Source organism: Saccopteryx bilineata, chromosome 10, assembly GCF_036850765.1.
Source record: "Saccopteryx bilineata isolate mSacBil1 chromosome 10, mSacBil1_pri_phased_curated, whole genome shotgun sequence".
NCBI classification, from domain to species: Eukaryota; Metazoa; Chordata; class Mammalia; order Chiroptera; family Emballonuridae; genus Saccopteryx; species Saccopteryx bilineata.
This window is the reverse complement of record NC_089499.1, coordinates 46,829,683-46,854,729: the sequence shown is the minus strand read 5'-3', so window position 1 is coordinate 46,854,729 and position 25,047 is coordinate 46,829,683. Positions and strand designations below refer to the sequence as shown.

Genomic DNA, 25,047 nt, shown 5'->3' with positions numbered 1-25,047 from the left:
GAAAGGCAGAATGTAAAAATAAGATGAATGTATAAACAGGATGTAAACCATTCTAGGGCTGTTCCTAAGGGAACTGTCTTTGGGTAAGTTTCTGAATTCTATGAGAAAGACTCCCTTCTCTCATTTTTGGTCCCAAATCACTTCGCTTGCTCCCTTCTCCCCCTGGGTCCCTGACTGGACAAGGAGTGACTCAGGATTTTTTTCAGAATATCTACTTTCAAAGACAAAAGAGTTGCTATTGTCAAGGTGATTGTAGCATGCTGTGGCTCTGCCAGCAGCCCTTAGAGGAATATTTTTAGCCTCTTCTGGCTATAGACACTATGTAGGAGTAGGCCCATGGCCTCTTCAGGGGATAGCTTGCCTTGCCTGGTTGGATGGATGCGTTCCAGGTTGAGTGCATTACTTGACAGTCAATCTGTATGTATTGAAGCTAAAGAATTTATTCTAGATTCATGATGAGGTATTTAGTGATCTCAATAGAAAATGGATCCGGCTTTGGCAAAGCTGCCTGTGAGCCATGGAGGTGTGCCTAAAGCAAAGGTAGGTTCTCTGCTAGCAGGGCAAGCCACAACCCCCCATCCCCAATCACACCAGAGAAATGGTTCCCCTGGGCTTGAGATGCAAATTGGGGAAGGTGGAGCCCAGGCACCTTCCCTTACTCTAGCATGTATTTCAAGGAGACAGGATGGGGAGGGAAAAGAAAATAATTTGCTTGATAGGGCCCCAGAAATTCATGTAGCCTCCAGTGGGTTGGAAGTGCAAGAGCTCCTCCAGTCCTCAGCTGAAAAGCCTTCTAAGCACTCTGCCCAATTTCAGAACTTTCCTGTTCAAGTCTGCATGAGAAAGCCTGCTGCCCAACCATTACAAATAATACAAATTAATTTTCTAAAGTCAATTTATCTAAGGATAAAATGACTATTTTATACAACCCACTCACTGCTTTACAGGGGTCAGATCTGGTTTCTGTCAACGAAAACTTTTCTGTCAAGTATTCTAGCATTGCCTCTTGAGTGGATGCGAACCAGAAGGGCAGAGCTTCCAGCGGTTCTGGACCAGGGTGTCTCCATGAGGACTCAAGCCTCATGCATAATGTTAGGCCCAGAGGAGACCAGACAGCATCGACTCTAACCACAAATCACAGAGGAGCAACCCAAGGTCTCTATGCCCACCGTTACCCAGCAACACTGGGATGGCCTGATATTCCTGACCCTTCCCCACTGGCACTTTCTGTACTTCATTACCACCTATAAAATTTAAGAATTAAAGCGTCATCAAATGGAGGCTTTACCAGGCTGCTAGAAATGGGAAGGCTAACAATTTATATTTGCAACTATAGATCCAATCACACTCCTCCCTGCCCCGAGCAAGAGTGGGTGCCTGTGCATCTCACCGGTAGGTGTCTTCCGAGTAGGTTTTCTGAACATAGTCCTGCAACTCCATCTGAGCCTTTTCTTGGAATTTTTCAATCTGGCTTGTGCCGGTCAAACCTGGATGATCTAAAAAGAGAAAAGTGCCCCCAAATTGCCCTCTGTTTGGAAAACCTCACAGATTTTTATTTTTTATTTTTTAAGGTGAGAGGAGGGGAGATATTGAGGCAGGCTCCTCCTTGTGCCCTGACCGGAATCTACCCGGCAACCCCATCTGGGACCGATGCTCAAGTACCGAGTATTTTTAGTGCGTGAGGCTGATAGGGCTCCACTGGAGCTATCCTCAGCGCCTGGGGCCATGCTTGAATCAATTGAGCCACTGGCTGTGGGAGGGAAAGAAGGAGAGGAAGGGGAAGAGAAGCAGATGGTCGCTTTTCCTGACGGAGGAATAAACCCGGGATGTCTATACCAGGCTGACGCTATCCACTGAACCACTGGCCAGGGCCCAGATTTCTTAGTGCTTATTTTTAACCAAACTTCTGACACATTTCTCAAGTACAGCAGATTGAACTATGAAGGCTGATCGTGTCTGAAAGTTATGGTTAGAACTCTGGATTTTCCTGTGCTAAGCCAAGGCCAGGAAGTGCCCCAGCTGCTAGTTCTGGACATTCACTTCCCATTACTCTTTAAAAAAACACATTGATTTTAAAACTATCACATGAAATTAGAAATTTATTTTCTAGATATCACATAATTTTCCCTATTTTTATTAGTTATTTTGTTGTTTATGTAAGGAGGGTTGAGGAGGAAGGGAAAGGTTAGGCTGTGTAGAACCCCAGCTGTTGAGCACAATGCTAAGGTCAACAGTCTCCCAAGTGACCTCCCAGGAGGCTCCGAGGTAACAGCCTAACAGCTAAGGGGAAGTGAGTGAGGCCGTCTCAGCCATCTCTTTCCACCACCAGTCCTGCTGTTTCTTCTTTACCTGCTGTGACCACACCTTTTTGTGTGCCCTGTAGCAGCTGCTGCTACTGCCCTCCACAGAGACTATGGGTAAACTTGTGCAGTTTCGATCTGTAATGTTTTATATATGCTAACATAACCTGAAAATTGGCAAAGAGCAAAACAAAAATCAAAACAAAAAGGATACAGAATGGTAAAAAAACTATTTTGTATGCTATAGTCCTGTTTGGCCAGTGGTTTAACTAGGATATGGATTAAGTCTATTCAGAATATAAAGCCATTTCTTTGGGACTGTACAGGCAAGAATTTAAAAGAATATATGTAAGCTAGCAAAGCACACCTATTATGAGAACATTAAGTCACAATGTTGCAGGGCTCTGTATACCGCAGACTTCACAATATATTCATGCTGACAAACATCAGTGGACATAGGTGGAAAACAGTCATGCGCCACCATCGCATATCTTACCGGGGCTAAAGAGAACTATAGCTTTAAGGTATGCATACTCATAGCCGTCTATATCCAGCTTCGCCATGCTGTTACAGAACTCCTGAAGTTTCCAGATGTGCTCCATGACTTGCTTTATCCGGTCGCCAGAAAGTTTATCTAGAAATCAACATCACAGATTCCCTAAGAAAGGTTGATAAGAACAGTAACGCAAGCTTCTTTGAGGGAGGAAAAAGTCTATGGCCATACCACCCTGAACGTGCCCGATTTCGTCTGATCTCGGAAGCTAAGCAGGGTCAGGCCTGGTTAGTACTTGGGTGAGAGGAGGGAAAAAGAATAATTTCATGTTTTAATGAAAAACCAGTTATCTTAAGGTGGTTAAGATCTTTATTTTCCAGTTGAACGGGATACGACAACATGTACCCCAATTCCACTGTTACATACTCGGCCTCCATACTAAACCCCTGGACCAGCGATTCTCCACCCTGGGCAGCATGTCTGGTCTGTAGTATAATTGGTAATTCCTTTTATTCCATGCTTAAGATCATTACATGCATCCTTATTAATGGTTAGGTTTTCTAAGTCTCTGCAGGCATGTAATAAATATTTGCCAACCTGAAATGTTGGCATTTTAGTTGTCAAAATAACTATATGTTATCTAATTTACCCTTAAGATAATCTTTTGCTGAGGGGTATCAGTATTATTCTCAGTTAAAAATAAAACTCAAAGCTCATTAGTGAACTAATCTAACTTAAATTCAATAAAATGTTTCAGGGTTTAAAAACAAAATTACCTTTTTTATAACTATTCCAAAGGAATAACTACAAAAACAAAGGTGTGATGAGGTAACTGACAGTACTTGATGTCAACACCTGGGCTGCTCAATTACAATACAGTTGAATTTCCCTTCAGCTGCAAGTTTAGACTGTCAGTGTTAGTCTTGAACCCTGGAAATGCTCCACTTAGTCAATGTCTTCAGTGTGTTGAGGACATACAACATGTGGAGAGACTGCACTGGCTGTCCTGACACACTGGGATCTGACAACCAAATGTTAGGTGGCTGTCACAGATCTTAGAAGAGAGTCATTGTTCACAAGGAGCTGGGTGAGGTAACTGTCCTAGACCAGAGGGTCTACACGACCTAGGTTGATGCCTCAGCTTTTCTTCTTGCTATTTCATTTGGGACAAGCTAGGGACCTTACCCAAACCTCATTTTCCCCATATGTAACACTGAGATGACAGTGTCTACTTTACAGAGTTGTGAGGATTTATGAGCTATTATACATGTTAATGAAGATAAAAACATAAATTGTGATTATTTTGAACACATCATTACATGACTGTGTAGCAGGAAGTTGCCAACTTTTTTCAATTATCCTCCCTCCCCTATCTTTCATATTCATTATATATAAAAAAGCCAATCAGGTAGAAATGTAAATGTTCTGACTGGTGAAGGTCCTATTACTTGAAAGTTCAACCTCCTTCTGCCTATGGATGGTGTGGGACACTAAGACTAGCCAAATTGCAACAGGCCAGCCTAGACAGAGACATACTCCCCCACATCCCGGCCCTACCTTCCTGGATGCTGTTCTGTAGGTGGTTGACGATGGCTGCCAGGATAGTGGAGAGACTCATGACCTGGGCACACTGGGCCAAGCCAAGGGTGAAGAGCTCATTCCAGCAGGCCCGCACCAGACTGGTGTTGCAGTCCTGCCTGGGTACACAGAGGTGAGGGTGAGTGCAGGTGCAAGTTGGCACTTCTCCAAACCCCAGCATGCCCCAAACAAGTGGATTCACCAAGTATGTGCTGAGGGTCTATGGTTTATACGGGATCATTCTCTAAGAACACTACTGTCTAAGGATCTCTAAGTTCCTCTAAGGATAAACTATTCTCTTAAAAAAGATTCTTTGAACTTAAGTAATGAAAAACTTCAATAGGTATGACTGAACCATCATTTAATACAGCCATCTAAATCTGAAGCTGTCCTGACGTGGCTCTGTCATGAGAGGATGCAGCAATCAAAGGACTAAGCTGAGTGTAGACTGAAGAGAGGAGACATACCCCACACCTACGCATGGTAACAGAGGGTCACAAACCCTGCCGAGGAGGGGCTGGGAAGAAGGGGCATCCAAGTCAGCTTTTAGCCCTGCCTTGGGTAATTTATACTTAGGATAACATGGCTGGTGCACTGCAAAACTGTATTTCCTTATCTCAGACACCCCCCCAGATACAGCATGCTCCTATGTGTCTCCAGATTTTAGGATGACTCCTGCCTCTATTCCACTCTATCCCCAGCTCTTAGCTCTAAGTCCTTAGCACATGGAGGAGGCTTGATAGAGATTTGAGGAACACTGCAGAAGTGGCAACCATGGTTCTCTGCTACTAGTCCACTGACTAATAAGAAAATTAGGTTATAGGAACAAACTGGAAGGGTTCTCAGAGATCTTCCAGGCTACTCCTACAGAGGGGAATGCCACTTACCCAAGTGCCTGAAAAGCTGGGATTGACCTGGCCCAGTGCATGGAGAGGAAGAGCAGGCGGGATGCAGACTCACAGATGTAGTGCACGTTGAGGTACTCTGGCATTGGGCTGGGCATCGTTAGCTGGAGAAGAAAAGGTAGAGCACAGGAGGTGATGGAAGGACAGGGTATAGCCTGGTTTGTTAGTACAAATTCCTGTTGCATTTCAACATCACAGCAGCCAGAGCCACTATCTCTGATGTTGAGGGTCCTATGCGGACCGATTCTAGGAAGCCTGTGTCCTCTGCAGGAGGTGCTGGTATCAGCTCCCCATGGTTTCTTGCCCAGTGAACTAGGGTTTGATGGTCCTCGGAATGTGGAATGATGGGGATCCCCCCAGCTTACCCATACAAGGACTTCTTTTCAACTCTTGCCTCAACCAAAGCACTCCATTTTGAGTCACAGGTTAAAGTCTAAATCAAATTGGGGAGAAAGAGGTCAACTTCTCGGATTAGTAGACATTTGGAAGGTGGCCTCAAGGCAACAGTGAGTGAGAGGTGAGCAGAAGTCCAGATGGTAGGAGGAGAAGATCCTACCAGCAAAATGTCAGGCCCGGGTTTCAGGGGCTTCACTGACGGAGCTCTAATGCCTTTGAAGCTTGAATCCCACTGGTGATCTGTGTCCTCGGTACCTCTGGACAAGGACCCAATCTTCCTAAGTGACTAAACAGATCTTTCTAGTAAAGAACGCTGGGAGAACAGGAAGATTCAATCTGGAGCCCTACAGACTAAGAGGGCTTCAGGGAAGCTGGAAGTGTCCTTAGAAGTGAGGCTAGTGGAGGGGAGTATGAGGAAGACCTATGAGGACCTCGCAGTACCCTTCAAGAATACCTGAAGTCACCTTCTACAGTACTAGAGGGCAAGTGGTCAGGACCAGTGGGCAGACAAAGGGACCTGCCTCAGTCCATACTGGAGCCAGGTCACCATCAGAAGGCCACATCAGCCTGTCAGGGTTACCTTTAGCGCCAAATACCACTATGAACAAAAGATGTGTGAAAATGCTTCATAATGGGCATACAGTTCTAGCCCTTTGAGTAGTACGAATGTTCATGTACATCTTTGGCCTTCTGACCATCCAGAGTACGATCAATTTATTTTAAAAATGTGTAAGGCAACATTAAAAAAAGGCAAATGTATGTTCTTCTTGTTTCCATAAATTGGTTATCAAACAAACATGATTTTAAGTTAATAAAACTGTAACTGGAACTAATTTCATTTTTTGAAAAAAAAAACCCCTCACTCCTGGGGTCAGCGAACATGAAAAAATCTCACTACTCAAAGGGTTAGAATACAATAACCTGATCAGATGCCACAATAAGAAAATGAGCTCGGTTCAAATTGACTTTTAAGTTGAGATCAGCTTTGGTATAGAGCCCCTCTGTCAGCAGGCTGGGGGCATGTGATTATGTTTAATACACTCACCTTAAATGTGACGTGAGTGTCTGAAAGGAGGGGGCCTTCAACTTCAATGATGGGGGTGGACTGGTCTCTGCTGATGACATGGATGCTTCCTCCTCCACTAGTGTCTATCCCATCTGCCAGGCTTGGAGGTGAGGAGCTGTCTGTGGTATTAAGTGCTTTAGCTAAGGTATCAAATGCCCTGTGAGCAAAATTGAAGCAAGTAAGTGTTGTAAATCCACAGCTTTTAGGGGACATGAACTCTAGCTAGATATAATTTAAAAAAACAATGCACTGGGGAAAGATAATTAAGTTCTACCTGCTGAGAGAAGGGCCAACAATGAAAGCTTCTTTGTATTGTCTATAGATCACCTTGGGCACTAAGCTACATATTACTATTTCTGTATGAAATTTTTAATTTTTTACCACTACTCTCCAAGGTAGAATTTTTTCCATTTTACAGATGTGAAGGCTAAGGTTTAAAAAGGCTAAGTAACTTTCCTAAGACTAACCACATTTTAAGTGGTAGAACCAGAATTCTACCTTAACTCAAATCCCATACTCTTTCCTTGGATCAGATCTAAGTTTTGCTATCAGATCAAAAGTGAATGTAAGGGCCCTGGCTGGTTGGCTCAGTGGTAGAGCGTCAGCCTGGCATGCAGGAGTCCCGGGTTCGATTCCCGGCCAGGGCACACAAGAGAAGCACCCATCTGCTTCTCTACCCCTCCCTCTCTCCTTCCTCTCTGTCTCTCTCTTCCCCTCCCACAGCTGAGGCTCCATTGGAGCAAAGTTGGCCCAGGCGCTGAGGATGGCTCCATGGCCTCTGCCTCAGGCAATAGAATGGCTCTGTTCGCAACAGAGCAACGCTCCAGATGGGCAGAACATCGCCCCCTGGTGGGCATGCCGGGTGGATCCCAGTCGGGTGCATGCAGGAGTCTGACTGCCTTCCCATTTCCAACTTCAGAAAAATACAAAAAACCAAACCAAAACAAACAAACAAAAAAAGTGAATATAAGAACCAGCACACTTGTGTGGTCAAGAGTGCACCTAGGCTCTGGCAGGTTGGCTCAGTGGTAGAGCATTAGCCCGGTGTGTGGAAGTCCTGGGTTCGATTCCTGATCAGGGCACACAGGATAAGTGCCCATCTGCTTCTCCACCCCACCCCCTCTCCTTTCTCTCAGTCTCTCTCTTTCCCTCCCACAGCAAAGGCTCCACAGGAGCAAAGTTGGCCTGGGCACTGAGGATAGCTCCATGACCTCCACCTCAGGTGCTAGAATGGCTTCAGTTGCAGCAAAGCAACAGCCCAGATGGGCAGAGCATCGCCCCCTGGTAGGCTTGCTGGGTGGATCCTGGTTGGGTGCATGCAGGAAGTCTGTCTGACTGCCTCCTCACTTCTAACTTTGGAAAATTACAAAAAAAAAAAAAAAAAAAAGTGTGCCTGCTTGGCCTGGTAAGATGGGTAGGAATGGCCACTCCCATAGGGAAGGTGCAAACACAAGAGCCATGCTGCAGTGAAGAAATACCCTCAGAGGCCAGCTGCAGACATCTGGAACCAGTTAACACTATTTGTCAGGTAGTATCTACCTATCCCAATAGATGTAAGCTCTAGGCTTACTAGCTGGAAAAAATATTCATGAAAAGTAAAAAGGTTAAGACAGAATTGAGAAAAGGGGGTGAGCTATTAATATTCAAGCACAATAAACAGTGACTGATAGAAGTAACAGCTGTCCACTGAAGATGTCTCCCTTCTTCCAATGAGTTACTCAATGTCTTTTTTCACTCTTTGGAATGAAAAGCAATTTTGATTGTTTTTTTTTATCATATACGTGTTTCCATATTCCCATATTTAAAATGTGAAAGGAGACAGATATGCAGGGATATTGTGACAATTTTACAATCCTTGATTAAATAAAGGATAGGTGTCAAAATGCTGTTGCCACCCACCCTCACAATGCAGTGACTATGAATGTCAGGAGGGACTCCTCTACCCTCATGGATTCATACCGAGTAATCTCACTTGCAGACTGGTCCTCCGGCTGCATTTCTGAAGTGTCACCATTGTTAAGGGATTCACTTAGGTTGGCAAGAGAGGTTACTACATTTGCCAGTGTACCCAGAGCTCCCTGGCTTGTTTCAGCCTATAAACAAAAAGTATTAAGATTAAAGATGAATACACACAGGCGCACACAAATGACTCTCAGGCCAATGAAGTATGTACAATGTTGGTTTAAAAACAGCTTCTATAGGGGTATGACTACATCGGGGTGGCAGGAGGAAGATCTTTTCGGTGATAGATTAGTTCTATATCTTGACTGTGGTGGTAGTTACACAGACCTACACATGTGATAAAATGACAGATCAAAAAAAGATAAGCTAGACATCACCAAAACTTAAACTTTTGTGCTTCAAAAGACATGAAGAAAGTAAAAGACCACCCCATACACACACAAGACAACCCAGAGAATGGGAGGAAGTATTTGCAAATCATACATCTGATAATTAGCTGTCAAAATATCTAAGAAAAACAACTCTTACAACTTAAAAAAACAAATAAGCCAGCTAAACAATGGGCAACGGATTTAAGTAGACATTTCTTCAGAGAAGACATACAAATAAGTCATGAAAAGATGCCCAACATCACTGGAAATATCAATCAAAACCACAATGAGATACCACTTCACACCCACTAGGATGGCTGTAATAAAAAAGACAAGACAACAAAGTGTTGGAGAGGCTGTGGAGAAACTGAAACCCTCAAACAGAGCTGGTGGGAATGTAAAATGGTGCAATCACTGAGGAAAAGAGTCCGACAGTTCCTCAAAAGTTTAAACACAGAGTTACCATATGACCAGAAATTCTACTTCTAAGTATATACATAAGAGAAATGAAAACATGTCCACAAAAAAGCTTGTACACAAATGTTAATAGCAACACTATACATAACACACACAAAGTAGAAACAACCCAAGTATTCATTAGCTGATGAATGGATAAATAAAATGTGGTATAGCCATTTAAAATCATGTTATTAATAAAAAGGCACAACATAACAGTTGCTGTAAAAACCTTTGGTAGTCAGGAGTTTTAAGGTTATTCGTACTTTTCTTTCAGTCTCAGTTTCCTCCCCACTCCACTAGCCAGTCAGTAACTGTCCAAATGTTTCCTTGGTGACAGCAATCAGCCAGTTGTAATTCCCACGCCATACATACTACCACTGACCAAAGACAGGAAGCTCAAAGCCAGCCTGAAGATCACGGGGTGGAGGGCAGCTCTCTGTGCCAACCAATGGTTCTCATTTTTGCCTTTTCTTTCCCCAAAGAGGAAGCTCTTTAATATACCAAGTGTGCACATCAATGTGCACAGCTATGGCTCTAGGGACAGCAGCAATGCCAGTAGTGCTTTGTTACCGAGTCACTCCTTTTAGAGAAGGAAAATCAAACCTCAGCTGTGGCTGGCTGCTACTTCATTACTTGGATCACACCAGGAACAAGATGAGAAAGACAATGGATTCCATAGCCTGGATAAAACCCTCTTCTTTCATTATCTTCAAAGGAGCCAGATGTTTCTCTTTCAGACTGACAAACATCTCTGTTCTCAACAAGTTAAATTCCGTATGACTGATTTGCCCTAGCAGTTTTAGAACTGTTAGAATCCTGGCTAAACTTGCTCCTGCTGATCATCTAATATAAAGGAACTAGAGGCTTCTGTAAAAGGCCATCTTAGGATAAATAGCTATTTTTTCAGCATGCTAGTAGTTTGCCAATGTGTGTATCAGGTGGAAAAAGTCTTAATAGAACCATAGAACTCTAGACCCTGTTATAATGACTATGACCAGCTAGTCCTGACTGACTTTCTGAAAATCCATCAGCATTTCTAAAACAAATCACAGGGAGCTGAATCACATGAAGTAAATTGAGAAGCAGAAGGACATGCTTTCAACATGGTCTCTGAAAGCCAAGAAGGTGGCGCACACATTTAGAAAAGCAGTGTGCACTGCAACATAGGGGTGAGGGAGAGGGCATAAGATCACCTTGCAATCTGTGGCCAGGAGCACAGTACCATCCTCACGTATCAAAGGTTGCTGGATGTTCACAAGCATCCCTGGATCAAGAAGACCTGTTTGTCTATTTAAGACATAAAGAAACCCAGAGTAGCTTCCAACATTTAATGCACAGTATGATCATGCTCTATTTCCCTGTCCCTTCTACATCTGTGGGGCTGAGCACCAGAAAAGCTCTAACTAGACTCAGCCAGCCAGTGACTGAACAACCCCCCTTCTCTCTGCAATGAGATGTGCACACAGCCAGGTCTATAGCCTGAGACAGAATGACAGAGATGCATACCCCCAGGGCTTCTATGCTGACTGTGGACTCTGGCTGCTCTGCCAAATAACATTAACTTGATCTTCAGAATATCATCAAGGTATTCTCAACTCTAGTTCTAGATATTTGGCTTTCTTTTTTTCCCCTCTCTCAGTTCCTTTTAAATTCAATTCAATAGATTTAATTTAAAAGAACATATAAATTAACTTGTGGCACTATCTGGGACTAGACCTTTTGTTTAAACTGCAAAAAAGTCCCAATCTTGAATTACAGAACTGTTTTCCTATATGAATAATGCCAACTACAGGACATAATCTGAGCCCTTAAAAAATTCTGACCCATCAGCCATCCTCAGGACTATACAGATTTGACTGGAGCAACTCCAAAAAGGGTAGGATGAGGCAAGACAAGGCTGATGGCTGTGGCAGGCGGGGAGCCGTATATGCCCCCTTTCCGAGAGACATCGGTTCCTCCTCTGATCAGAACAGAGGCTGATGGTAGTGTTACCCTTTGTCAAAACCAGACTGACCTTGCTCCATCTTTATCTGCCACAAATGTGGGAGTGGCAATCAGAGGACTTCTCAGGTCCTTGCGGATATAGATTTTCTCAGTTGAAGCAGCACAATTGCTTGGTTTCTCCCGTTGTACATCAAAGGGCTTCCGTTCACTCTGTACAGCTTAAATCATAACATAAATATTCATATTTAGAGGAGAGATTTGAATCAATAAAAACCATATCCTTCATTTAAAGGGGTCTTACTTAGAAAGTCAAGCTCAATTTTCACAGTGGACTTCTCAGCCAAAGGAAAGAAAGGGTCGGAGCTAAGCAATCTCATCAAATCTAAAGGTGGGAAAAAAGAGCTCAAGAGGGTGGGCACTACCTGCGAAGAACTGTGGCACAGCATCTGTACAGCCCTGTGGGGCCATACAGAGCCCTCTGGGCTTTTACTTTAATTTAGTAACAAAAGGGACTTTCTCCAGGATGAGAAATACCCATCTTCAAGTGGGTCTCTAACAGAGAGCTTGTCCAATGCCATACATAGTAGAGGAACAATTCTAACGTCCACCTCAAACCTGCATGACTTCTGCAAACTGTTTAGTGGTATCAGTTTTCTAGCAACCTAGCAACTTCTCCCTTCAGTAGTCTGGTATAAGAATAGATATGCATGCCTGGCTCGTCATGGCACAATGGACAGAGTGCTGACGTGGAACACGGAGGTTGCCGGTTCGAAGCCCTGGACTTGCCTGGTCACGGCACATATGACAAGAAACCAGTGAATCAGCTAGAGTGAAGCAACTACTTCTTGCTCCCCCTGCCTTCTGTAAAATCAATAAATGAGATTTTAAAAGAAAAATAAAAGGTATACATGCCAGAAACAACTGGAGAAAATAAAGATCTTTTAAAAGAAAGATTGAACCTCAGATCCAATATGTTAAGTAAGGTAAGGTGTTCTATTTTACAGAGGTGGCTCCTGTGGCTTAGAGAAGCTACATGTCTTCCCTAGGCCTCACAGCTCCTAAGTGGCAGAGCTGTAGTTTGATCTGATCAGCTTTACTTCAAAGCCTGCATTCACCCTACTCCACAGTGCTGCCTCCTGGTTTACTGGGGATAGGTTTCCACACACCACGGGAACTGAACAACATCAGCAGTGTTGGTGCTGAAGCACTGAGCTGATCTAGGAGGTAAACAAACACGAAGCCTGAATGGATATATATATATTTTTTAGTGTTTATTTTACTGATTTTAGAGAGAGGAAGGGAGAGAGTGAGAGAGAGACAGGAACACTGATCTGTTAGCATATGTGCCCTGACCGGGCAGTAAACCAGCAACTTCTGTGCTTCAGGTCAGTGCTCCAACCAAGCTATCTGTCCAGGGCCTAAATGAGTTTTTCTTAGTATTTTAAAGCAAGATTTGGAAACCTTATTTAATAGACTCATGTTCACTTTCTCCCTCCTTGTTAATTCATGTGGCTTCTTTATACTGCTACTCACATTCCATTTTCATGCCCATCTCTAAGCACTTTTTCAGCCGGCAAAACTGACAGCGATTCCGGTGGTGCTTATTGATGATGCAGTCTTGGTTGCTCCGGCAGCTGTAGGTCAAATTTTTCCTTACGCTCCTTTTGAAGAAACCTTTGCACCCTTCACAACTGACGGCCCCATAGTGACGACCTAAAAGGATAAGGAGTGCATGAAGCAGTTCACCAAGAGAAGTGACCTGTCATAGGCCCTGTTCTTTTTTTTTTTTTTAAGATTTTATTTATTGATTTTTACAGAGGTGGAGGAAGTAACGAGAAGTATCAACTCATAGTTGCTTCACTTTAGTTGTTCATTGCTTGCTTGTTGCTTGTCGTATGTGCCTTGACTGGGCAAGCCAAGGGTTTCAAATTGGCAACTTCAGTATTCCAGGTTGACACTTGATCCACTGCACCATCGCAGGCTAGGCTCACAGGTCCTGTTCTTAAGACAATGTATATAGTGTCAGATGCCAGTGCTATGTGGACAGCCACAGATCTGGTCATTAAACATGGAGCCCAGGTCCTTCACATAATTTCTCTACAATCTTTATAGCATCTCTGGGAGGTCATGATTGAAAAACTTAAACCCAGACAGGTGACATGACACCTGGTAAATGGCAACCCTCTACTTCCCCAGTCAACGCACACACAAGAAGCAACTACTGCAAGTTGATCTTTCCCATTTCTCCTACTCTTCCTCTTTCTCTCTCATTCCCTCTTCTAAAACAATAAATAAAATCTTTAAAAGATTTATAAATTTTATATATATATATATGAACAGTTGTATTAAAAGAATCTTACTATGTAAGCATTATTTTTCCTTCTTTGCAGGTATTTCCTTGAGCTTTCTGGCCCTTAGAGAGGCCTCTAATATATGGAAAAAATGGCACTGTGACTAGGTTGTTCCTATACCCCAGAAGGGATGGACAAACAGGGAAGCTAAGCAGATCCTGTGCCCTTTACCTTATGTTCATGCTTCATTCATTTGTTCAAAAGTTTGCAGAGTATCTCTCCTTGCTGAGCAAGAAGGTAGGGAAATAGACATGGTCTTGCTCTAACAAAAAGAGCATATTCTGGTGGGAAAGACAGGCCTTTAAGAAACAAAACAGGCCTTTAAGAAAGCAACAAATGCTCATCAAGGTCTGTATAAAAGGGGGATGAGGACAGAGGAAGCAAGGTGAGGGCTTCAAAGGGGTAGGATGGGCTAGGTTTATCAAGAAAGGGGTGGGAGCAGAGGCAGGACACCTCTCATAGGGCAAATGGTGTCATAAGCTGGGAGGGAAACTAGAGCTTCTATAGATGCTTGCCTGATACTCTCTTCCTAAGAGGCTTGGTCCAAACTCCTTAAAACAAACAAACAAAACTACAAAGCATCCAAAGTCCCTTTGAATTTTGTGACCACAGAATAACATAGAACCATGCAGCCACCACAGAACTCAGGCCTGTGGCACCAGTATCACTGGAACTGGACATTTATTAAATATTTCTCCATTCCTTCCTCTCTGCCTCACTTATCTTCTACAGTCTTCAGTGTCAGCAGGCCAAAGTCTGAACTTTTGGGCTAGACATCATCTATATTCTCCTTGTACCCATCATATATGTCCAGGAGCTTTTCCCCAAAGACACCGTAAGTGTGGACTTCAAATTGAGTCCTGGCTCTACCAGTTGGAATGCCCTTCTGCTTTGCCTGACACAACCACACTCAACCTCCAAGGCTCACAGATGTGACTGCCTTTGGGGGCCTTTCCTAACCTTGAAACTGCAGCCAGAATCACATGTGTCCATCTCCTCCATTTCAGCAGTCTATCACACTAGGTTACAGCGAAGGGATGACAGAGACAGTTTATGGGATGAAGGAGGAACAAATAACACATCTTGTGAAATAGTAAAGCACTGTGCAAATACTATCTAGATTCAAGAAAATGATTACTTTCTTAGTAATACATATTCAGTACTACTCTACCATGATTTACAAATCACAGAAATAGTTTTCTGACTTTCCTGTTTGAGGCTAATAATCTCACAAACTGGTTTGCTTACATGTATTATTACCATAGTAAGAAAAGTGGGGTTCACGTTCTGAAACCTACAACCCTATAGAAAATGTTCTCTCTCCACCCTCCCCCCACTGATTTGGTCTATAACATTGGTCCATAATGTGCACCTAGCATGACCTAGGGTTACTTACCAGAGGCTTTGTCACCACAGACCACACAGTACTCTACCACCTGGGGTCGCTGGACATCAGCCTTCCCCAGCAAACGCTCCACAGAAGCAGAGTCTGTGACGATCTAAGAAGAATCAGGAAACAAGCAGGATTCAGATTAAAACCTAGATAACTGCTCTAGCTGGATAGCTTGGTCAGTTAGAACATTGTCCCAATACCCCAGGGTTGTGGGTTTAATCCTCAGTCAGGGTACATACAGGAACAGATTGATGTTTTTGTCTGTCTTCCTTCCTCTTTCTCTATAATCAATAATAATAAAAAATAGATTACTAAGCAAAGTAATGGTTAACTATAAATCTTGGGTTTCTAAGCAGGACACCTCTCATAGGGCAAATGGTGTCATAAGCTGGGAGGGAAACTAGAGCTTCTATAGATGCTTGCCTGATACTCAGGAGAGATGATATGGGCAGAACTGAAAAAGTTCCACGTGACCACTTAATATGATACCCAGAATGGCCCTGCTGCTTATCTGAACTGTACCTCATCACTGGAAGGGTTGGTCCAGGGTCAAGCACTGGTTTTCACTTATCTGCTCTCCTATCAGAGCTAAGTGGGGAATCACAGAAGACTCGATATGAAAATGCCGAAGGTCTCCCTGGTTGCCTCTCTATACCCATGAAACAACTTAAAAGTATGCAGAAAGGTACATTTGGCAGAAAAATAATCAAACTGTATTAATGAAGTAGGTCTCTCATTGAGGCAGCTGGGAGTAGAATAACAAAAACAGGTGATCTCCAAAACCTGCTATTTTTTTCACTTGTAGGTGACTTTCTATGTGATAAACAGTGCTACTCATCTAGAAGAATATGTAACTGATACCAACATGACAAAGTGAAAACTGCCACCATTAAAAAATGTACCAAATATAAGCCTTAGAATGATATATGTGTATGGTTGGAGGATATTCAGAAATCATTATGTAAAACACACTGCAAGATCAACAGCCATCCTTTCACAATTAAGTAGTAGTCTAAATAAGCAGTCCCTGGCTGGTTAGCTCAGTTAGTTAAAGTGTCATCTTGAAATGCCAAGGTTGTGGGTTTGATCCCCATTCAGGGCACATATAGGAAGCGGCCAATAAATGCACAACTAAGGGGAACAACATATAAAATGCTTCCCTCTCCCCACCTCTCTCTCTCCCTTCCTCACTGTTTCTCTAAAATCAATCAATCAGTAAAATTTTTTATAAAGCAGTGAGGAATTCTGACTTTAAATGATCAGAGTGTATTGTGAGAAAGGAAGGACGAGGCAGTATTTACTAACTGCACTATGCAGTGTCTCAAAAGCACATTTCTGAAAGTTGAGCATATTGGTGTTCTAAACCCAGCTCTATCAGAAGAAAAAAAAATCCTTTCCATCCTTAATTTTCTCCATAGTAGAAAGTCCACCCCTAAACATATAGATTCTTAGCAGCATTATTTGTAGCATCCCAAAGGTAAAAGCAACCCAAGTGTACCCCAACAGATGAAGAGATAAAGTGAGGTATATACATACAATAGAATGTTATTTAGCTTTAAAAAGGAAAGAAATTCTGATACCTGTTATGATACAGATGAATCCTGAAACATTACGATAAATAAAATAAGGCATTCACAAAAGGACAATTATTCTAGGATTCCACTTACTTGAGGTCCCCAGAGCAGACAAATTCATAGAAAGTAGAATGGTGGTTGCCAGAGGCTGGGGGTGGAGTGGGGAGGATGGAATGGGAGTTAGTGTTTAATGGGCACAAAGTTTCAGTTTGGGAAGATAAGAAAGAGTTCTGGAGATGAATGGTGGTGGTAGTTGCACAACAGTGTGAATGTACTACATGCCACTGACCTGAACATTTAAAAATGATTAAGATGGTAAATTTTGTTATACTTTACTACAAAATTTTAACAAATTAAAAACAAACAAAAATATAAATTCTATCTAACTTGACCCTGACTAAACACTTTCCATGCTTGGCCACAATGGGACACTGCCCTCACGTGTCTTGTTCCTTTAAGTGTTGAGATAGGAAATTCAGTGCTTCCCAACAACTCTGCTTTCCTTTAAGCCCTGCTCTTCCCCTTCTTATTCCTGCCCTTGTGCCCACCCCACCCTGCCAGAGCAGGGAGAAGCAGGGCAGAGATGGAGATGAGAGCAGAGGGTTTCAGAAACAGCAGTTCAAAGGGGCAAATGTGGACACAATGAAGAGCTGGACCCAGCCTGACCATCTTGACAAGGATAAGGTGAGAGTTAGAAACAAGTCAGTCTTTGTCTGACTGGTCAGCCCCAAGTAGTATCCCTAAAATATCTTGGGCTAAGTAAGGGCTGCCACCATGTGGCCTTGGTTAAAAACTAAGTGGCCTCAGTGCGGCTTGCTCGTAACAGTCATCCTGTGCACCACTAATTTTGTCCAGCTCAACTCTTACCCCATCTAAGCACTATAGCTGGCTGCCTTTTGGGTCTTGCCATTCATTAGCAGATTTTTAAAATTTATTTATTTATTTATTTATTTATTCATTTATTTTTGTAATTTTCTAAAGTGAGAAGCGGGGAGGCAGAGAGACAGACTCCCACTTGTGCCCAACCAGGATCCACCTGGCAAACCCATCAGGGGGCGATGCTCTGCCCATCTGGGGCATTGCTCTGTTGCAACTGGAGCCATTCTAGTGCCTGAGGTAGAGGCCATGGAGCCATTCTCAGCACCTGGGCCAACTTTGTTCCAATGGAGCCTTGGCTGTGGGAGGGGAAGAGAGACAGAGACAGAGAGAAAGGAGAGGGGAAAGGGGGTGCTTCTCCTGTGTTCCTTGACTAGGAATCGAATCTAGGATTTCCACATACCAGGCCGATGCTCTACCACTGAGCCAACTGGCTAGGGCCTCATTAGCTGATTTTTTACTTTACCCAAGGCAGCAACTTGGCATGTTTGCCAGTCCCCAAAGGACCTTCCAGAGATGGATTTGGCCTCCAAGGCAGAGGTTAGAGTCAGGAACAAGTCTAGTAGCAGAAGTGTGGAAAGTAATCTGTCAAAAGGCCTTACTTACCTGGATCCTGCCAGGGACGAGGTTGTCCGAGGTGGTGAATATGAGCTGCTTGGCACTGGGTGTCTCTGGTGACGCCAGGATCACCTTCCCAGTTCCAGCTCCATCTGGGCTGGTCAAGATGAACTGCTGCTTGGGGGATCCAGAGGTGTCCACTGCGGTGACTATCTGAATCTTCTGTCCTGTCTGCTGGTCTGTCACAATCTACAAGACACAACATGGAGGCTGCTCTCACGGAGCATCGTGCCACTTAGGCACTTTGCAGGTGATGCTCAAAGTGGTGACTGCCCAAATGCTGTCCTGGATTCAATGCTGGTCCAAGATGCAGTTTCACCAGTGCATAGTGAAATGAGAAAAAACCCAAAAGTGAACTTTTCAGAATATAATTTTCATAAAGCTAACTTTATTCTAGGATGGTATCAATCCCACTATTTTTAGGATTAAAATGTCTTTTGGGGGTAAGGAGAGGGGAATTGGTAAGTACATTGGTAATGACAAGTACAGTTAACTCTGCTGAACGGTATATTTGAAAGTTATTAAGAGAGTAGATCCTAAGAGTTCTCATTGCAAGGAAAAAATAATTCTTTTTCTTTTTTCTGAACCTACATGCAATAATGAGTGTTAATTTACAGTGGTATCATTTCACAATGCATGGAAGTCAAGTCATTATGTTGCGCACCTTAAACTTATACAGTGCTGCATGTCAATGATATCTCAATAAAACTGGAAAAAGAAAAGCCTTTTTAGAAATAAAATGAAGACAGTAATAAATAGTAGGTGATAGGTTTAACTTAAAAAATAATTTTCTGGTTCTGGGCCTAATAAAAAATGTAAACAACTTTTTTGAAATAATGCTGACCAACAAAATACAAATACCTGGAAATGACCATTTTCAAGAAGGGCTGTTTCTGAAGGGAAGGTCCTGTAAATAACCTTGCCTTGCGGTGTCAGACTACAGGAAGTCCCTTGCTGACATATACCACTGTCTCCCACTTTCTGACTCAGAGGTCTTTAAGGACAGGGATCACGCCTCATTCAGGGCTATCTCCCTAGGGCCAGCCCATGGAAAGAAGACTTTAATAATAGTGTACATGTGGAAGCAGTGAAGGTGCTAACTCTGCTGAAGTCCTGACCCTTATTCCTCCTGGGACTCCCTCCACTCAGAAGCCCAGCTGTCAGAGACCGCCTCTTCCAAGAGTCGCTGCTGCATGCATCAATCACAATTAAAACAGCTGCTCTGGCCAAGAGTAACTTCTCTTATTCCCACTCATAAAGTTCTTTGAAGCTGTTACAGGCCATGTCCTGCTCTCTCCCAGGCTAAGTGCCTGGCTTAGAGCACTGCCTATCTTCTCCCTGAGGATACCAACAGGCCCTCACCTCAAACAGGAGTCTTGGGGTTGCTGTGGCACAGCCTTGAGCAAGTGGAATTGTGCTGCATTTCAGGCTGAACTCAGTTCCCTGTAGCACATTTATGGGCAGGTCTGGCATCTGCGCCACATCTTTATCGATGTTGCTTTGTGATATGGAATTCCACAGTTGGGCAGGAAATTTGAATGTAACACAGAGCTTTGCCAACTGTTCAATACAGAAAATTAGATGATGCTGGTTGGTTCAAAAGAAAATGACACAGACAAAAAAGATGCAATCACTTAACACATCTATTGAGCACCCTATGTGTCAAGCACTGTTCTCAGTACTATGGATAGAAACATGAATACCACTCAAGTCCTACCTTGTGAAGCTGAACTTTTAGCAAGGGAAACAGACCATGAACATTGATATTATAGAATATCAGTCAGTGTAAGTGCCATGGAGAAAACTAAAAAGCTAGGTAAATGGACAGAGCGTGCCATGAAGTAGCCAAGGGGCAACTTGAGGAAGACTTCTCTGAGGGAGTGATGCTGAGCAAAGACCTGAATGAAGGAAGGAAGCTGCGCAGAGATGGGCAAAGCGTGCTACAAGCTGAGGGCAGAGCAAATGCAAGACCAGAAAGACCAGCAGACTGGGGACAGCAGAGGCAAAACAAACCTTTAGCTGATGGCTGGGCACAAATCTCAGTAAATCATCATTTTCAACTTACAGGTCAAAAAATCTTTAAGGCTGAGGAAGAACAGATTTAGACAGAAGCAAAAGAAGTACCTTTCACTCTTATTATCTGTGGCATACCTAGAGTCCCCCGGAACAGTAAAACATCAGACAAAATCTTTTAAAAAGAATTCTCTTTGCCTGACCAGGCGGTGGCGTAGTGGCGCAGTGGATAGAGCGTTGGACTGGGATGCGGAAGGATCCAGGTTCGAGACCCCGAGGTCACCAGCTTGAGTGCAGGCTCATCTGGCTTGAGCAAAGCTTACCAGCTTGGACCCAAGGTCGCTGGCTCCAGCAAGGAGCTGAAGGCCCACGGTCAAGGCACATATGAGAAAGCAATGAATGAACAACTAAGGTGTCGCAACGAAAAACTGATGATTGATGCTTCTCATCTCTCTCCGTTCCTGTCTGTCTATCCCTATCTGTCCCTCTCTCTGACTCTCTCTCTCTGTCCCTGTAAATAAATAAATAAATAAAACAAAAAGATAATTAAAGAATTCTCTTTAAAAAAATTTTTCCTACCCAATGCTCAACTAAATGGCTGCAGAGTGAATGACAAACACTTCTCTCAAGACTCCACAGAAGGGACTTGTGCCTTAGTTAACAGATAAGCATATGGTCTTTGAAAGGCCCTTATTACATTGAGATCTGAGTCAAATGTCTGACCTTCCTTTTCAAGTCTATCACTTCTTACTTCCTTCCTAAACTGTTTTCCCTGTTGAGAAATGAAACGGGTAATGGAGACGGGTCTTCAGTTACCAACTATAACCAAGGGAAGGCTAGTAAGTCCTTTGCCCTTCACATGTTCAGAAAAAATGCATGCTGCAACCGAGCACACAAAGTAACTGGGATGTTACTTCCTTTTATTCTCTATTCCCTAGTACTCTTGGTTGAGGCAAGGCAGGTATGGGGCTAGATTGGGGGGGGGGGTGACTGGGTCTAGACAGAGACAGTTGCTGTTGGTGACTATATAATATATCCCAAAGCCCAGATTTTCCTTTTTCTCCCCAAAGATTCAGGCTCACATGAGTTCAATGAATTATTTACAAACATTTAAAAATCTTTTTATTCTTCCCTCCCAAGACATTTACATCTTCCATTCAGAGATCACCTCTATGAAAAAAACTAAACATGTATGCAGAAAAAACCAAACAAACCCCAAACAACCTAATGGAACCCTAAGGTGACCGACCATTAGGCAAACCAAGACCTTGCTAACAAACATGACCAAGTATACGCCTGTTTAATGGGACCAAGGAAAAACCAGATTGGGAGGATGTATCCAGACTCATTAACATTTAAGTCTCCTATGGAGGAGTGGAGGAGCGGTACTATGGGGTGAATCATGCTCCCTCAAAAAGGGATGGTTAAGTCCTAACTGCCAGGACCTGTGAATGTTACCTTATTTGGAGACAAGGCCTTTGCAGATGTAATCAAAGTTGGTATGAGGTCACATTGGAATTAGGGTGTTAGGGTGGGCCCTAAATCCAATGACTGGTGTCCTTATAAAAAGGTCATGTGACAACAGAGGTTCTCATAAACTCTGTGGTTTCCACTGCACAATTTTGAATAGCGTGGGAAATTTTAGAAATGCATTGTCACATTACAGCAGAGCTGTTTTCTACTAGCCCAAGGCCCTCTAGTTCTGTTCTCAAAGAACCTCAGTGTGACCTGACACACTGCTATTTCCACACTCAGCTCCAGCCAGACTGGGCTCATCATGTTTGTTGTAAAGAAAAGCCTGTAAATGGACTGCTGAAGGCAAAATCCAGCCAATGGATAACTTTTGTTTTGGTTTCCCAAAGTTAAAAAATTTAAAAAACTGCTTGCCAAAATCTAAAAATAGAGTATTTACTATAAAAACCATATCTACAGCTTTCCTGATAAACTGGAAGCTCTGGCCATCCAGGGCCAAGTCGTCCCCCCCCCCCCCCCCCCCCCCCCCCCCCCCCCCCCGGCATTGGTTGGTTGGGCATAGCCGCCTCTTTAGATCTTTAAATGGAGCACAGGCTCTCTGGTTCATCCCAAGCCCTACCTTGGCCACCTGGTCCTATAAACACCTGAGTTTGGGATTCTGAGATAGAGCTTTGCAGCTAGAGCCACAGATGAAATGCTTGCTCTACGGCAGTGGTTCTCAACCTTTCTGATGCCGTGACCCCGCAATACAGTTCCTCATGTTGCAGTGACCCCAAACCAAAAAATAATTTTGGTGGCTACTTCATAACTGTAATTTTGCTACAGTTATGATTCGGAATGTAAATACCTGATATGCATTATGTATTTTCCGATGGCTTTAGGCAACCCCGCCGGGTCGCGACCCACAGGTTGAGAACCGCTGCTCTACGGCTTTCTAATTGTGTTGGTGTGGAGCAGTTATACGAGCTGTCTGAGCCTCTGTTTACATAGCTATAAAAAAAGGATTACTAGGAAAGTGAAATGATAAGATGTGTGTAAAAGTAGTTGGTACACTGCCCAGAACATAATAGGACCTTGATTAAAGTACTTCCTCTCTCTAAGCCCTCAAATACTCTCTCCTCACTTGGGAAGTCTTGTCTTAGCCTTTTCAGCTCATGTCTTTCTCTCTCAGAGGTAAAATCAAAACTTGCTACTGCAGCTCACCTCACTCTTTCATTCATTCCTCAAATACTTACAGGGGTCTATTCTGGGCTAGGTGTTTTGCTAGATTAGAAGCATTGTAAAGATGGTTCCTGCTCTCATGAAGCTTTTAGTTTAGTGGAAAAGATGAAAAAAATAATAAACATCAAGTAGTTAGCAATTTCAGTTTATGATACATGAGTGAAAAGATCAGGTTGGGGTAAGAGAATAACACAGGCACTTAACTTTAGAGAGGTCAAGGGAAGGCCTCTGGGAGGAAGTGGCATTTAAAAAAAGATTCAAGACTGAAGATAAAGGTTTAAGGAAAACCATTGAAGTAAATAGGAAATGTTCTGACATATAGAAAGCCCTAAGAGGAAGGAACTCAGAGTTGATCTAAAGCCCATGGACAATTAAGAGTGACCCAAGGAGCCCAGAGAGGGATATGGGCTGCCCAGCTGGGAATTTGAATTTCAAAGTACAGTGAGAGCTATTCAAGAGGATCTTCCCTCCTAAAATCAGGTCTTTGAGTTTCTTTTACTATTTTATATCTCTCTTACATAACATACAGACACACACACACACACACACACACACATGTATACAAATATATACAAAATTTGTCAGATCATACAGGTCAGAGTATATTAGAGCATAACAGAAAATAATAGAGATGATTAAATTAAAAATAAAGAGTAAAAGAAATCTGTTTTAAAATGTTTTTGAGGCCCTGGCTGGTTGGCTAGTGGTAAAGTGTTGGCCTGGTGTATGGACATCCTGGGTTTCAATTCCCAGTCAGGGCACACAGGAGAAGCCACCATCTGCTTCTCCACCCCTCCTCCTTTCTCTTCTCTCTATCTATATCTCTCTCTTCCCCTCCTGCAGCCATGGCTTGGTTGGAGCAAGTTGGCCCCGGGTGCTGAGGATGGTTCCCTGGCGGCACCTCAGGTGCTCCAGATGGGCAGAGCAAACCCTAGCAGGGGCTTGCTGGGTGGATCCCAGTTAGGGCATGTGCGGGAGTCTGTCACTCTGCCTCCCTGCTTGTCACTTAAGGGGGAAAAAAAGAAACAAAAAATGTTTTTGACCTATGCAAAAAATGGTAAATGAAATCAGGCCTAGGCCAGGTAGCTCAGTTGGCTGGAGCACTGTTCTGATAACAACAAGGTTGTGGGTTCAATCCCTATTCAGGGCACATACCAGAATTAACCAATGAATGCATAAAGAAGTGGTACAACAAATCGATGTTTCTTTCTCTCTCTAAAATCAATACTTTAAAAAACCAAGCTGTTTAAAAATCTCAACAGACTGAAAAAAAGGTAAATGAATCTTATTTAAATATAAATTTTAACTCATACGAATAGTGTTGCTCATAGTCAATGATCAAACAAGTTAACTTCTCCATTTAGCCCCACTAAATCAATTCCTACAAAGTTTACGTGGCTATATATGTAATTTGACACAGCTTTCTTCCCTGAATAACATAAAAGAGGCCCTGGCCGGTTGGCTCAGTGGTAGAGTGTCGGCCTGGCATGCAGGAGTCCCGGGTTCGATTCCCGGCTAGGGCACACAGGAGAAGCGCCCATCTGCTTCTCCACCCCTCCTTCCTCTCTGTCTCTCTCTTCCCCTCCCATAGCCAAGACTCCACTGGAGCAAGGTTGACCCAGGCGCTGAGAATGGCTCTGTGGCCTCTGTCTCGGGCACTGGAATGGCTCTGGTTGCGACAGAGCGACGCCCCAGATGGGCAGAGCATCGCCCCCTGGTGGACATGCCGGGTGGATCCCGGTCGGGCCCATACAGGAGTCTGTCTGACTGCCTCCCCGTTTCCGGCTTCAGAAAAATACAAATAATAATAATAATAATAATAATAATAACATAAAAGTGTTTTCTAAAAAGATTCAGTGTTTTAACTAAGGGAATGATAAATGCTTTACATTTTAAACAGATCTTCCTAGATGCTGGATGAAAAAAAATAGCAAAACAAAAAAAGTGGAAGCTGAGGAACTGTTGGCATGCCACTAGAGTGAAAGCTGACAGTGGGCCTGGAAAAAAGAGGATCACTGTGAGATACATATACACTTGAGGGCAGAGCTACAACA

General features: G+C 43.3%; 1 protein-coding gene across 7 annotated transcripts in view; it reads right to left on the bottom strand.

Annotated features, from left to right (window-relative positions):
- The window catches only part of NR2C2 (nuclear receptor subfamily 2 group C member 2), a 106,794-nt gene that overhangs the window by 6,108 nt on the left and 75,639 nt on the right, over positions 1-25,047 (bottom strand). For 6 of the 7 annotated variants that reach the window (XR_010727337.1, XM_066245656.1, XM_066245658.1 and 3 more), the window contains 11 exons: positions 18,275-18,475; positions 15,222-15,324; positions 13,008-13,187; positions 11,545-11,692; positions 10,724-10,817; positions 8,698-8,831; positions 6,718-6,895; positions 5,259-5,380; positions 4,351-4,490; positions 2,797-2,934; positions 1,391-1,496 (listed from right to left, as the gene is read on the bottom strand). Coding sequence is in view for 6 of the 7 variants with exons in the window: in XM_066245656.1 (XP_066101753.1) it covers positions 1,391-1,496; positions 2,797-2,934; positions 4,351-4,490; positions 5,259-5,380; positions 6,718-6,895; positions 8,698-8,831; positions 10,724-10,817; positions 11,545-11,692; positions 13,008-13,187; positions 15,222-15,324; positions 18,275-18,475 (1,544 nt within the window). In the remaining variant the exon portion in view is untranslated. The remainder of the gene's footprint in view (positions 1-1,390; positions 1,497-2,796; positions 2,935-4,350; positions 4,491-5,258; positions 5,381-6,717; positions 6,896-8,697; positions 8,832-10,723; positions 10,818-11,544; positions 11,693-13,007; positions 13,188-15,221; positions 15,325-18,274; positions 18,476-25,047) is intronic. The other variant, XM_066245660.1, reaches the window with a different exon arrangement.